The 14,406-nt window shown below is 41.7% G+C and overlaps 1 protein-coding gene across 50 annotated transcripts in view; it reads right to left on the bottom strand.

Moving 5' to 3' along the window:
* PPP2R2B (protein phosphatase 2 regulatory subunit Bbeta) overlaps positions 1 to 14,406 on the bottom strand; it is a 495,140-nt gene that overhangs the window by 54,275 nt on the left and 426,459 nt on the right. For all 50 annotated transcript variants that reach the window (XM_001159683.6, XM_001159546.8, XM_001159725.7 and 47 more), the window contains one exon: positions 9,053 to 9,230. In XM_001159683.6, coding sequence (XP_001159683.2) covers positions 9,053 to 9,230 — 178 coding nt within the window. The remainder of the gene's footprint in view (positions 1 to 9,052; positions 9,231 to 14,406) is intronic.

A 14,406-nucleotide genomic window follows, 5' to 3' on the forward strand; every position in this document is an offset into this window, starting at 1 on the left:
TTTTTTTTTTTTTTTTTGAAGCAGAATTTGGGACACAAGCCTGATAAGGGATTGTTTGGATTTTTACCTGCTGGAGGACTTGGTGAGTTCTAGAAACATTTGCGAGAAGTCTAGTTGCTAAAAATTAAGTGACTTATGGGGATGATGGGAGAGGATATTCAACATCTGTATCCTCTAGAAACCCGGGCATTTTCCCCTGCACAACTCTAAAGGGCGAGCCATGTTTTCAGCAAATGTAATTTTGCCCTTCATGTTGGGAGGGAAGGAGAAAGAAGATGAGCAATTCGTGGCTCCACGTATAATCTTGAAAATGGAATGATGCATTTTGACAGTCACTTTTATTTTTTTTAATCCTTCTTTAGAGCTCTCTATCCAAATTATTTCCCTGTTGTCCCAAATAACTAGATGGCAAAAGCAAAACAGAGCATTGAATTCATGGCTAATATACAACCCCGACAGCCAACAGATTGCTATTAAATTAACCCTGGGGCTTGACAGATCTGTTCTTCTTGACCTGACTGCTTACGGCATTTCTTATTAATGCTGAGCCCAGGCAAATTACATCTGCTAACAAAAGGGGTTAATCTGGCTCTCTGCTGGGACTCTGGAGGCAGCTCTGAGGACAGGAGGGGGCATAGCCAGCTTGGCAGCTGAGCTCCATGCTTGGAAGGCAGAAGAGGGGAAGGTGAGGGCACCGCTGTGCCAGGCAGTGGCCTAAGGCATCATTTAAAATAATAATTGAAGACACTAGGAGGTCACTCCTTAAGGGATCCACTTCAAACAAATGAGAAGCCAGAGCCATAAATGGTTCATCAGTGTGGGATGAGGGAATGGAGAGGGTCATGGCAGGATGGTAAGAGGTAGCATGGGGGCCATTCAAACATCATTTCCTAATCCCAAGTTTAGAAAAAGCTTTTTATGAAAACAAAAGTCCAGCATGATATTAGAAAAAGATTGACAACTTAAATAAATATACAGAATAAGGAAGTGATTAGATGAATTTTAATATATCTCATTAAATTGTTTTTGCAGTGAAATTTCCAAGTCTGTAAAAACCATAGTGCACAAAATTCTAACAACAGTTTGATGATGTCATTTAAAACTTATACTCTGAAAATGATGAGCTAAATGGGAAGACACTAAGACATTAGTGATAGTTCTATCAGGGTGGGTTTATGAATGGTTTTTCTTTTGATTTCAATGATCAGCACAATTTCCACATTTTCTTTTAATAAAGTTGTATTTCAGGCTGGAAAAAATCTTAGGGCCACGCATGGTGGCTCGCACCTGCAATCCCAACAAGTTGGGAGTCCAAGGTGCGTGGGTCATTTGAGCCCGGGAATTTGAGACCAGCCTGGGCAACGTGGTGAAACCCTATCTCTACCAAACATACAAAAATTAGCCAGGTGTGGTGGCATGCACCTGTAGTCCAAGCTACTGGGGAGGCTGAGGCACGAGGATTGATTGAGCCTGGGAGGTTGAGGCTGCAGTGAGTGGTAATTGTGCCACTGCACTCCAGCCTGGGTAACACAGCCAGATCCTGTATTGAAAAACAAAACAAAAACTTAGGATACTTTCCATACTTATGATGTGTATTATTTTGGGTAAGGAAAGTTAGGTACAAAGTATATACAGTCTGACCAAGACCATGTAAAAGATATTACACACACACACACACACACACAGAGAGAGAGAGGGAGAGAGACAAGGGCCCATTCACTCCTTTCTTTCTTCTTGTATTCTATAAGTGTTTCCAAAGAATCTACACCCTGCCAGTACTCTTCTGGGTGCAGGAGATACAGTAGTGACCAAAGCAGGCCCCAAGCCCCCCTGATCCATGGAGCCTATATTCTAGTAGGGAACAGTCAATAAACAAGGTAAATGAGTATTATACATTATAGGCAGTGATAACTACTAAGCAGTAAAAGCAGGAAAGGGAGAGAGAAATTATGTCTCTATATGTCCTAGATTGAATAGAAGGAAGGTTCTTGGCATTGTATGTTCCCACTCATAAGTGGAAGCTAAGAGGATGCAAAGGCAGAAGAATGACACAATGGACTTTGGGGACTCAGGGGGAAAGGGTGGGAAGGAGGTGAGGGATAAAAGACTACAAATTGGGTTCAGTGTATACTGCTTAGGAGATGGGTGCACCAAATTCTCACAAATCACCACTAAAGAACTTACTCATGTAACAAAATACCACCTGTTCCTCAAAACCTGTGGAAATAAAAAATTGTTTTAAAAAGAAAAAGGCATATGGTATAATCCCAACTATATACAAAATAAAATAGTCTGTGAATATGCCTGATATATAAATGGATAGAAAAAAGTGTGAGTCCATATCCTAAACTAGGCGAGCTTCCATAAGGACCATGTAGCAAGTATTCTCAGCCTTTTGGGCCTTTGCCACCACTATTCAACTTTGCAGTTGCAGCAGGAAAGCAGTCATAGATAATATGTAACTGAAAGGGTGTGGCTGTGTTCCAACAAAACTTTACTTACAAAAACACTTTGGGATAGATCTGGTCTGTGGGCATAGTTTGCCAACCTGTTCTAACCTTTTAGCAGAGTAAGAGGTGAACTGTTTATTGCTAAAGTAATTTACCAAAAAATAACTTGTATTAATGTATTATTTGTATTAAAAATAATATCAATAAAAGGCATGTCCTAATGCAAAAAAAGTGGATTAGGAACTTGAACTTCTTCCCTTAGGAAAGTTTCAAAAAAAAAAAAAAGAAGAAGAAGAAAGATTCTTGGGTAAATCAGGAGTTTTAAATTGTTTTTGGCTTTTTAAATTTCTTTTATTTCCCCCTGAATCCACATTGTTGAATTAGCTAGCATTAAGTTAAAACTGTGATGCGAATCCAATGTATAGACAGCAAAATTGGTAGTAAGATTTTTGGTCATTTTATTTTCCCCAAATCTCTACAATGAATACATATTAAACAAAGAAAAAAATAAGCATTAAAAAATAGCAGTTTCCCTGGCTTAAAATCATCTGTGAGAGAGCTGCGAGACCAGGAACCTCATCTCGATGGGTAAAGTTTGAGATAATATTGTGAAAAATATTGTGATTGTAACAAAATGGGGACCAGAGATTGGGATTCAGTTTTGATTCTATCTCCATTTTGCTAAGAGAATTTGGGAAAGTCATTTTATCTCTCTGGGTTTCCATTTCTTTGCCTATAAATGGGTGTAACCCTATCAGCCTCTAAGAATTTTGATTATTAAACAAGATAATGGAAAAGATAATTTAAGTGGTTTTACACTGGAGTGAATATTCCTTCTTCTGAAGGAAGCACATATTTCTCCAAGGATAGGGTTTATATGCATTGCCTTTGTGAGGTGACTTTCATATGCCTCTGTCCCATTGCTGCTGATTTTGCTAATACTGACATGCGTATTTCCCCAATTCCTGTCTAAGCCAATGGAGGATAGGAGAGCCAAGTAGGACGCTTTTCTGCAGGGCTGAGTATTATAAACATTGGCCAAGCTGAAGAGTGGAATCTATGTTTACCAGGGTAAAGTACCCACATTCAAAAGCAGCTGAGGCTTTTCATATCCCACTTAAAGTCTGCCAATACTGAAGGTAGAAAATAGTAATATCTTTGTGTGAACACAGCGTATTTGTTTGATGAGTTTGATTTCCTTTTAGGGACATGAGTTGCTTTGAGGTCTTTTTTCCTTTCCATGGTCTAAATTTAATCTTTGGATATTAAGCAATGATTATGAAACATAAAGATCTTATTAGCTGAAAGGACACGTTGCTTGATGATGAGACACTGGAAATCTCCAAAGAGGACTCCAAGGGATATTCCTCTCTTAAGAGCTTAAAAAAAAAGCCAATGTGTAAATATTCATGGAGTGTTTGCCAATTCCTAGGCTCAATATGAGGAGACTGACAAAGAGACACATGGTGTCATATTAAATATGTATTGGGCAGGGTGAAAGCCACTGAAGCAACAACAGGGGAGAAACTTGTACTAGACCCCACAGCTCCCCTGGAAGCCTGCCTGGCAGAATCCCACTGAATTAAAAGGAAGCTGCTGTCCATGGTAGTAATGAGTGCTAGAACCTGGAAGCCAAGAGTTGAGGCTACCTGGTCCCTTAATTAGGGAATCGACTCTAACAGGGCTTCAGCTTGGTTGACAAATAAAATGAAGCCACTGTACAGGGTTGTTAGGACCAAAGTCAAAGTTGAAGTATCCCTAGAGTCCAGCTGGCTTCTCCCAGATAAGTCCTCTATCTCATATTCAGAGACTGGACTTCTGAAAGGTGAGGCTTCTGCTACCCTTCCCAGCCTTGCTTACTCCATGCTCCACTTCACTCTCTGGGCTTCAAAAATAGTGGCCTTCTTAGAATTCCTCCAACATGTCATACTCTCTCCTGCCACAGGACCTCTGTACACACTGAACACATGTCTCCACACCTCTTTGCCAAGTTAGTTCATACTCTTCCTCTTTCAGATCTTAACTAATTCTTCAGCAAAGCCTTCCCTGGTCTATAGCAGGATTTTTAAAAATGCATTCATAGAACCATATTCCCTGTCTTCACAGAAATTATCTCAGTTTGTAATTATATACTCAGTGTATTTGATGAACATTACTCTGAAAGTGGCAAATTTGTTTTTTCCATTTTCGTGCCTGGCACAAACTAGGTGCTCAATTTATCATCGTTGAGGGCTAGTCTTTATTTTTACTCGATATGGGCCTATTTAATAGATCCCATGTTGGACAAGGTAAGAACTCAGGTCAGTTCATTCTTAGTCCTGCAAAAAGAGTTCAAAGGATTCTAGGCATACCATAGTTTTCATAAAGAAGCAACATCTTTTAATATAAATTTTCATTTATTGCTATTGTCTCTTGCCCTAGAAAACTACTAATCTATTAATGAGTTGTTATAGTCCTGATGTAGTTAGCCTATTAAGACGAAAGTTTAACTGCTTATGTGGGAAACTGTTACACAAGACAAGGACAGACTGGCTATGGATGGAAGGGAGAGAATTCATGACCAGATATCATGAGGTTTAGAAATGCCTTGCTCTGATCTGGTGCTAAACACAAGGCCCTAGACCTCAGAGTTCCTGCAAACATCTAGTAACTAGGGGGCAGCATCTTGCAAAGGACACCCAACTGCAGAGCCAAAGGAAGAGTCTAGAATTGAAAAGATAATCCAGATAATAAAATTAGCAGAATAAAAGCTACCATTCTAATGTTCAACTTTTCTAGTTCCTTGTTCTCTCAATAATTATCATGATTGTGCTAGTCCTGTTTACTGAGCATTTGCTTAGCAAGGCACTACCCTAAATGTGTGCGTGCGTATGTGTGTGTGTGTATTTAATTTTCATAACCCTCTCGTGATAGAGCTGCTTTCTACAGATGAACAAAATGAGAAATGGAGGCTTGGATAGATTAAGAACATGTTAAAGCTTATACAGCCAGAAAAGTGGTAGGGCTGGGTGAGACCTCTATCACTTGTTGGACTCTGAAGCCTGAGTTCTCAACCATAATGCCAAAGTCACACCAAATGCCAGTCACAGGAAGTCATGACTGTTTTCTAACCATATCTCCAGATCACTTGTCTCACTATTTACTAATACTTTACATACACTTACTTTGTAATCTAAATAGATTTTGAATATCTATGAAATTGTAGGATATGATGGTTATGTTTTTTGACATTCATTAAATAAATACATAAATATAAAAACCAAAAAAAATTCTATGTATTGCTTAGAAGCACATTGCTTACCACCCCCAGTAGTAGCCACACTATGCTTTGGGAATCCCAAATTATTCTATCCTGAACAATGTTTCTTCTCTCTCCTTTGTGAATAAGGGGCATTGTGGAAATGAGACCTGCCTGGTGGCTGGTATTTTTCTGAGACTGTTTTGAAAGATGGCCACTTCCTACCCCAGAGGTGGCTATACTTCAGTGATGAGAGGCTCAGTGCTTAGGGCGGTCTGGTTGAAAAGAACTATATAGATATCACTTATCATCGTTCTCATGATGACAATGATTATTTTACATATGGCTGCTTTAAGGGTGAATGGCACAGTCTCATTTGTATGCCAGCATCTGGCAGTCTGTCACACCTCTGCAGAATATAACCTAAACTGCGCTATTAATATTTCCCCTTTGCATTCTCCCCAAGGCATCTGTCTCCCAAAATGCCTAAAGAAACTCCCCTCCCCCTTGAAGACCTAGAGGCAAAATTCAGAAAACATGTCACCTAGACTGGGGAAGCAGAAGCTCAGAGTGACAGCCAGCTGAGCCTGAGCAGATTTCTGGCTCTTGGAATAGATGGAGAGAGAAAAAGGGAACCACCACCCACACTCATTCTATTAGCAGCTGCACTGCCAGGCAAAATCTGTAGGCAGGCCCAGACAGCATGTGGAGTCTGTTCTGTGATCAACAAAATATGCCAGGCATGGTCCTGATGGTCAGTTCTCATTGTCTCCAAATATATCTCATAATTGCCACTACCTGATTAAAGCTGCCTTCCCTGAAAGCCCTTGGAGACGGTTGAGTGCTCTCCATGGTGGAGACTAGCTAGCTGTGTACCAAAACCGGGTCTTTTTATCCTGGGCACACAGCCAGACTACATTTCCTAGGCTGCCTTGCAGTAAGAGGTAGCCATGTGGCTGAATTCTAGCCAATGGAATGCATACTTTTTTAGGGCATGGCTCAGAGGAATCTCCAACTTGTGATCTTCCATGACCTTCCCCTTTTACAGTCCTGCTATAAACATGGTAACATTGGGTAGCTGCAAATGAAAGAGGCCCGAGTTTCTGAATTACTGATTGGAGGAGGCTGCCTGCTGATGGGGATCATCAATAGTAGACTTCATACGAAAATAATCTTTTATTTGTTTGAGCCATTATGGGGTCTATTCTATAAACGAACCTTCAGAGCTTTACTATAAATCTTAAAATTAAATTTCCAGGTTAGATTTTATGAACTGTCTACTGGATAGCGCTACTTTGATGACCTACTATTATTTCGAACTTGACAGGTTCAATAATTTTCTGTATGTCAGAGTGTTCCACGTACTGGAATACAGCCATAGTTCATACAAGGCCCTTGCTCTTGTAGAATTTATATCCTAATATGAGGAAACCAAAAATACACAAGTAAAAAAATTTCAAATCATGGTAAGTACCGTGACAATAACAGGGATAGAGAGTTATTGGTAGCTACTTAAGAGTTAATGGGAAAGAGTACCTCTGGGGCCTGAATAGTGACATGTAGCTAGCCATGTGAATGCTGTGGGCAAAATATTCTAGAAAGAGGGAACAGCAAATGCAAAGAATGGAAGAATAAGGTTTACTTAGGAACAGAAAAGTGATTAGTTGGCTGAAATGAAGTGAATTAGGGAAGCGTGACAAGACTCGATAACAAAGATGGAGACAGGTTCCAGATCATGCAGAATCTTATAGGCCAAGTTAAATAACTTGGATTTTATTCTGAGTTCAGTGGGAAGCTACTGGAATGTTTTTTATCAGGGAAGGAATGATATTTGAATTACATGTTGAAGGGTCCGTACTGTATAAAAGAGCAAGAATGAATGGAGACCAGATGAGATTATTGCAGTCACAGAGGTGAGAGACAACAGTGGCTTATGCTAGTGTAGGTAGGTAGATAGGGATATATGAGTTGATTTGACATATATTTTAGAGGCAGGGCTCATGGATAGATGGAGTTAGAGTAGGGGAGGCTGGTAAGTGGAAGAGAAAACTCCATATTGATACCTAGGTCAATTGTTCAGTTACCTGAGTTGTTCAGTACCATTCCTCATAAATCTCATGCCTTAGGTTTGTGAGAAATGGAGCACATGATAGGTATTCAATAAATGACCAATTTTTACTATGAAATAGAGGGTCAACATAGTGGGGGTGAAAGTACTGGCCCAGCTATTCAGCATTTTTTTTTAACTTTTCTATATATTTTTTATTTTTATTTTTTTTTTGAGATGGAGTCTGGCTCTGTCACCCAGACTGGAGTGCAGTGGTACGATCTCGGCTTACTGCAACCTCTGCCTCCTCAGTTCAAGCGATTGTCCTGCCTCAGCCTCCCAAGTAGCTGGGACTACAGGCGCCCGCCACCACGCCTGGCTAATTTCTTTTTTGTATTTTTAGTAAAGTTGGGGCTTTGCCACGTTGGCCAGGCTGGTCTTAAACCTCTGACCTGAAGCAATCCACCTACCTAGGCCTCCCAAAGTGCTGGGATTACAAGCATAAGCCACTGCGGCCAGCCGACTTTTCTATATTTTAATTAAACAGGAGATAATGATACTTACATTACAGGGTTGTTTTATCAAATATGTCCTTGGGGGTAGAAATTATTAATATGAAGAGGCATGATGGGGGCTTGAGAATTGTTAGCAAAGTTCTGTTTCTGGATGTCAATGCTGGTTATAGGTGAGTTCAACCTCTGAAATTTCATCAAACTATATAATTATATATGTATACTGTACATTTTATCAAACTGTACAATTATAATATGTATACTATACATTTCATCAAATTGTACAATTATAATATGTACTTTTCTATATGCGTAATATACTTCAATGAGGTAAAAAATGTAATACTATAAAGTTCCCATTGCAAGTGCTTGGAACTCAATAAATGTCAGTCACTATTATTTTCACTATTATGAGACAATGGAAACCAGTATGTCTGTGGTCCATACTGTCCATACAGATTTATGAATCCTTTAAGAGAGAAAGAACCTGAACTCTAGGGTCTTATCCTATTGTTGATAAAATCACCTCTAATTTTAATTCGTGACATATAAATGCCTCTGTATGAAGGAATTGATTCAGAGTCCCAATCCAGAGCTAGCCCTGGCCTCCCACTTGTAATAACAATATTTCCCTAACTTTATTGTTATGATTAAAGAGTCTCATAGGTGCCAGTGTATTTTAAAAGGGGCAAGTTCTCCGCAAATGCTAGGTGTTGCATTTCTGTTCCATATTTTCTCCCAGCCCACTCGTACCTGAATACTCTTAATTCAGGCCAGTTGATTCTTGATCACAAAGAAAGGATACTAAAACTTTGATTGGTTATTTCAAAGTTCCATAGGTTAATCCTCAGGTCATCAGCGGACATGTAGGTTTCATAGTCACTGTTGACAGATATGGAGTTGATGTGATACGTGTGTGCGTTGGCAAATACTCTTCGTGGGGTGGCCTCCACCATCAGGTCCATGGGTCTCAGGACAGGCACCTGGGATGCAAGAGAAACAAATCACTTCAGAACCAAAGATCTTCCATAGGAAAAGAGTGTGCATGCTAATATCATTTATTATCACACACAAAATAATAGCCACATTGAAGAAACTCCAAGTTAGAGAAAGAAGAGGCTAATAACGAATCACATATTGTTCTTGTTCCGTTCTGTTCCTCCACTTTCAAAAGATATCACCATCACTTAGCCCTGGTGGGAAATTGCATTCTTTATAAATTCTAAACATTTTTCTAAGCCCCTCCAGGTAGCCTCATCTCAGGGGAACTTGGCTTCCATTGTGGAGTCATTACCTTCCAGAGACATTGTGCTATTTTTTTTTAAACATGAAATCTATTTAAAAAAGGGAGTTGTGGGAAAATTTTAGAAATGTCTAGTTCAACTTTAATCTAAATTTATCTTTTATGTCTTTTCATCTCATGGCTTTGGAAGCTACACCCCTTCCTGGCTTTGTCCTTAATCCTTAAGGGCATTTTGGGAAACTTTAGCATCACTCAAGACTCTAATCGTCCAAATTCAGCCACTAATATATAGGGAACCCAATGACATCTGACTGAGAAAATCTTGGTTTATATTTGTCTTAGAGTGCGAACCAGGTAGTGTCCACTTTTACATGCAAAACTGTCCCAGTTTGAACATTAATGATATGGTCATCTTACTGATACATAAATACTTCTCAGTAAGTATTTGTTGAATGAGTAAGAATACATGATTAAATGATTTATTTCCGGTGGATCAGAGAATCGGCAACTAAATAGTTTCCCACACATGACTGTCTTTCTGGCAAATGTGAACAAAGACCTATCACTCTTCCTCCTTTGAGTTCTGGGTGAACTGGCTACAAAGAAAGAGAATAAGAACACTAATGCCTGAGAGGAAACAAACTAAAAAAACATCCAAGACAGACAAAACCCCACAACACAGGTGTGGTCCCTTAATAGAAACAAGATAATAAAATAACCAAAGCTATTTTCTTTTCAAGCAAATCATTTCTTGCAACTGAGCCCCGACTGATTTGATACCAGGTGGTAGATTAAGACTTCAACTTCTGGATTGGCTTCAACCCAGGTGGCGAGGAGAAGAAAAACAAGAGTTAAATTTTCTGAAGTGCAGTCACCTCACCAACATAACCTTTTAGAAAAAAGAATTCTCCCAGTTCAAACTTGAGGGACTTTAACTCACCTATGAGGGAGTTTTAAAATCAAATCAATGATTCAGAGGAAACACAGAATTCTAGACAGATGTGGTACTTGATAACCCAGAAACCAGAGGTGACTTGAGGTGTGGCTGTAGAAGGGTCAGGGGGCCTCTGAATACTAGGAAAGGAAAGGGAGGGAAAGTCTTTGTGGTCCCCCATCCCAGTTACGGATAAGGGCCTATAGATTAAGTGTGTGTGGCAGCGAATGGGAGACCAGGGTTCTGATCAGATTCACCACTAACCAATAGGCTATGAGGTCTGGGCAACTAACCTGCTCCTCCTAAGCTTGAGCTCAATTGCACTGTCTGCAAAACAGTGACCATGCTCCCTGTGCTCTCACTATCGCAAAGGGTGGTTTGGGGTTTTGTTGAGATGATCTGACCTCCAATGCATCCTCCTACCCACTCTTTCAACAATATTTACTGAGTGCCACACAAAGTCCTGGAGTGTTCAACTGGTAAGCAGAACCAGACACAAGTCCTGGCATCATATACCTGTTCTTGTCAGGGGAGATAGACATAATTAAAAGGGCTAGGTGCGCAAAAGAGAGGATATACTTCCAAGAGGGATTTAACCTGCTCAGGGAGAACTGAAGAGGCTTCCCTGAAAATGTATGTGTTGGAATGTGAAAGATGGGTAGGGATTTAACCAGGCCAGGAGGGGAGTGGAAGGGAGAATGTGTCTGAGGGATGTGCAAAGGTCCCGTGGTAGAGGTGAACAAGGCAAGAGTGAAAAACTGATAGGTCACTGTAGTCGAGACAGAAGTAGTGATGGGAGCTATTGTGGGAGATGAGGTGACAGGCTAGGTAGGAGGCAACACCCCCCCAAAAAGTTTTGCCATTATTCCAAGTGAATAGGGAAAAAAATGAAAGGATTTGCAATGATTGTGGTATAATCAAATCCAGGTTTTGACTAGATCAGTCCGGATGTACAATGGAAAACAAGTTAGAGGATGAATGAGGTAGAATTTTTAAAGTGAAGATCATAAACTTTTGGACATCAACTAAGGGCATGCCTGAGTTAAGGCATTGTGATGGATAAAAAAGTGACTTTGCCCTGAGAAACTCTACACCAAAATATTTATTGGGCATTTTCTCTGTGTCAAGTATTCTACACACATAATCTCAGGTAATTCTTTCAAAAGCTCTGTGAAATAGGTACTCATACAAAGAGAAAACTCAGGCAGAGAGAGGCTAAGTCGCTGGCCCAGGGTTGCCCAGCTACAGGAAGCATAGCTAGGTTTAATTCGGGGACTGGAAAGTGAATGTTCTTTCCACTGCACCACATCACATTGAAATATCATACAGGGTAGGTATGATAAATGCTCTGAAAGTGACATAAATTGCCAGGAGAATTTATGGAATAACTAGTGTTACTGGTAGTTATAACGGTAGTGGTATTCATAGTAGTTGGTAGTTAAGAAACCTCAATTAGGTGTTGTAGGTGTTCACGGTATTTGAACAGGGCATCTATTCTTTCAGAAATGTGTGCCATGCTTTTATAGTTTGTCACAAAGGAGCTCCCCACCTGAAGCTTTTGGTTGCTACCTGGTTCCTCTGCCGTCAAGAGGTAAAAGCTCAAAGCAGGACCCCACGGGTCACAAAAGAAATGGAATCTGCAGGACTTCCTGTGGCTCCTCCTAAACTCTTCCCCGGGCCTCCTCAGTTACCGTGCATTGTCTGCAGAGATTTCTTGTGGCTGTGGCGACATGGAAGGGAGCATACAGCCAGGAACAAGAGGCATTACAGAGTGGGAGCTGCCAGCCCACAGCTTCAGCTTAATGTGATGGGCCTGCCTGCTAATTCAGGCTGACATATTCCATGATGTACCACTTAATGGGGAAGGGCTCCGTGTAGGTATCTGGGGATGGAGCCTCTAATGCTTTGCTCAGATAAGACAGGGGGGATGGAGAGCTGAATGCCGCTCGTGGTATTCCAACATCAGTCCCAGGCCTACGTCAAGGCTTGTCTGCTGCCCAGTGACTCCCCTCACAAGGAGAAAGAGGGAAGTTTGGTGGTTTAAGCAGGACACGATGGACCGATTAGGAAACCACATTGCGACTGTGTTTTTCATCTGCTCTGGCCACATTCTCCCTTTAAGGCCAGGCAGGAAGGAGATCCGGACACTATTCCCTGAGTCAGGTCCACAGTCAATTGTTAAGGTTGTCTCTGGAAACATACATGGAGAGCTTCTTGTGCCAGTCACTGCGTTTAGAACCCCTGACTCCCTGCCCCACCCAACTCCAAGGTGTTATCTCCTCCAGCGCCCTCAGTAACCAACCTTCCGAGGAAGATTCCTCTGTTTGCCCCATTTTACAGGGGAGGTGGGGGGAGGTGGAGTACCCAGTCCAATGTCACACAAAGAATAAGCTGGGGGCTAGGATCTGAAGCCAGTTAATTTGGTTCCTGAATGAGCACACCTAGCCACTACTGTGAATGAAACTATTAGGTTGAAATACAAAACTGCCATGTTTGCAAGTCAAAAATTGTGAAATATCAGCAATCTCATGCGGTTTAACCTAACACTTTGGAAAGGCTCTGTGGTGTGTGGATGTGACATCAAATCAGGGAACATTTTGCCTTAGAGCCTCTTCCTAGGACATCATCTGTGTGTGTGGTGGGAGTCTTACAGTGGGAGGCCATAGTGTCTAGGCCTCTCCTCCTTCATTATTCTTGGTATTATATGCTTGCATCCTCAATAATATCATGCTGAAAGAACTATTTCTGTGGATAAGCAAAGTGTGAAAGTGAGTAGCCAGGGCCGTTCTTGAAATCTACAGATGAGGACATTGAGGTCTGAGAGGTTAAGCACCTTGTCCATGGTCACCCTTCCGGGGTTGCTTGCACAGCCTAGGTCTCTGCTTCCTGTCCCAGACTTCTGCTCCCACACACCATCTGCCTGAGCCATCCTCCACAGGACCAGAATGCCCTTTTGCCAAATGACAAAAGCAGAGCCAGACAAAATTCAGATCAGGCCAGGACGTCTTAACTCAGTTCAAACCTTGTCTGAGCCATCTCGGCAGAGTCGTTGATGGGGCTAGGATCAAGGCGGAGACAAGGGATGTGCTGAGTGAACAGTGGTCAGTCCTTGGCCCTCTGAGCGGTCAGTCCTTGGCCTGTCTGCAGGTGGTTCTGTGTTGAGCAGCTGGAATTCAGTGATGCCCCCCGATTCAGGTGCTTCACCCTCCTCTCTGACCCTGGTTGAGTTTCAGCTCATTCTCCTAGGCTGCTTTCAAAGGACACGCATCCCAGCCCTGTGTCTTGCCTGGACAGCCAGTATTATATTAGAATATCAACCGAATAATGTCCCAAGCCCCAAAAGAGCAGCGTAAATCTAATCTGCAATAAAGCTTACAGAGATATATTTCAGTTGTAATATTCCTGGGAAGCTCTTCCCCCCCAGAGAGTGGCACGGCTTCCCCACTCACTTCAATCAGTCCCTGCTCAAATGTCACCCCCTCAGGGAGGCCTTCCATGGCCATCCCACCTCAAATCGCACAGCCTTCAGTCTATCCTCTTCCCCAGCTGACTGCTCAGAGTTTTTTAAACACTTCAGCAGTTCCTCAGTGAATTTTCATCGCTATCCTATGATTAACTTGGTAGATGTTACAATCCCTATTGCACAGATGAGAAAGCTGAGGCAGAAAGGTGAAGTTGTCTGAAGGCTCACAGTGAGTCTGAGGCAGGGCGAGTACTCAGGCCTGGCACTCCTGCCACTCCTTGACTCAGGAGTCTATACCCTTAGTCGCTGAAGGCACACTCAGATGCTTGGGAGGCAGACAAGTAAATAGATCTTTCAGCGAGGGCGATCACGCTGCCATGGAGGTCATCAGGCACTGCCCAGGCAGTATGAACCAAAGGGATCCTGCCTGGGGATCCCAAGGCAGACCTCAGAAAGGAGAAGACTACCAAGCTAGGCAGGGCTTGAAGGGTGGGTGGGAGGTCCCCAAAGAGAGGTGGG

The sequence above is a fragment of the Pan troglodytes genome, chromosome 4 (assembly GCF_028858775.2).
Source record: "Pan troglodytes isolate AG18354 chromosome 4, NHGRI_mPanTro3-v2.0_pri, whole genome shotgun sequence".
Taxonomy (NCBI): Eukaryota; Metazoa; Chordata; class Mammalia; order Primates; family Hominidae; genus Pan; species Pan troglodytes.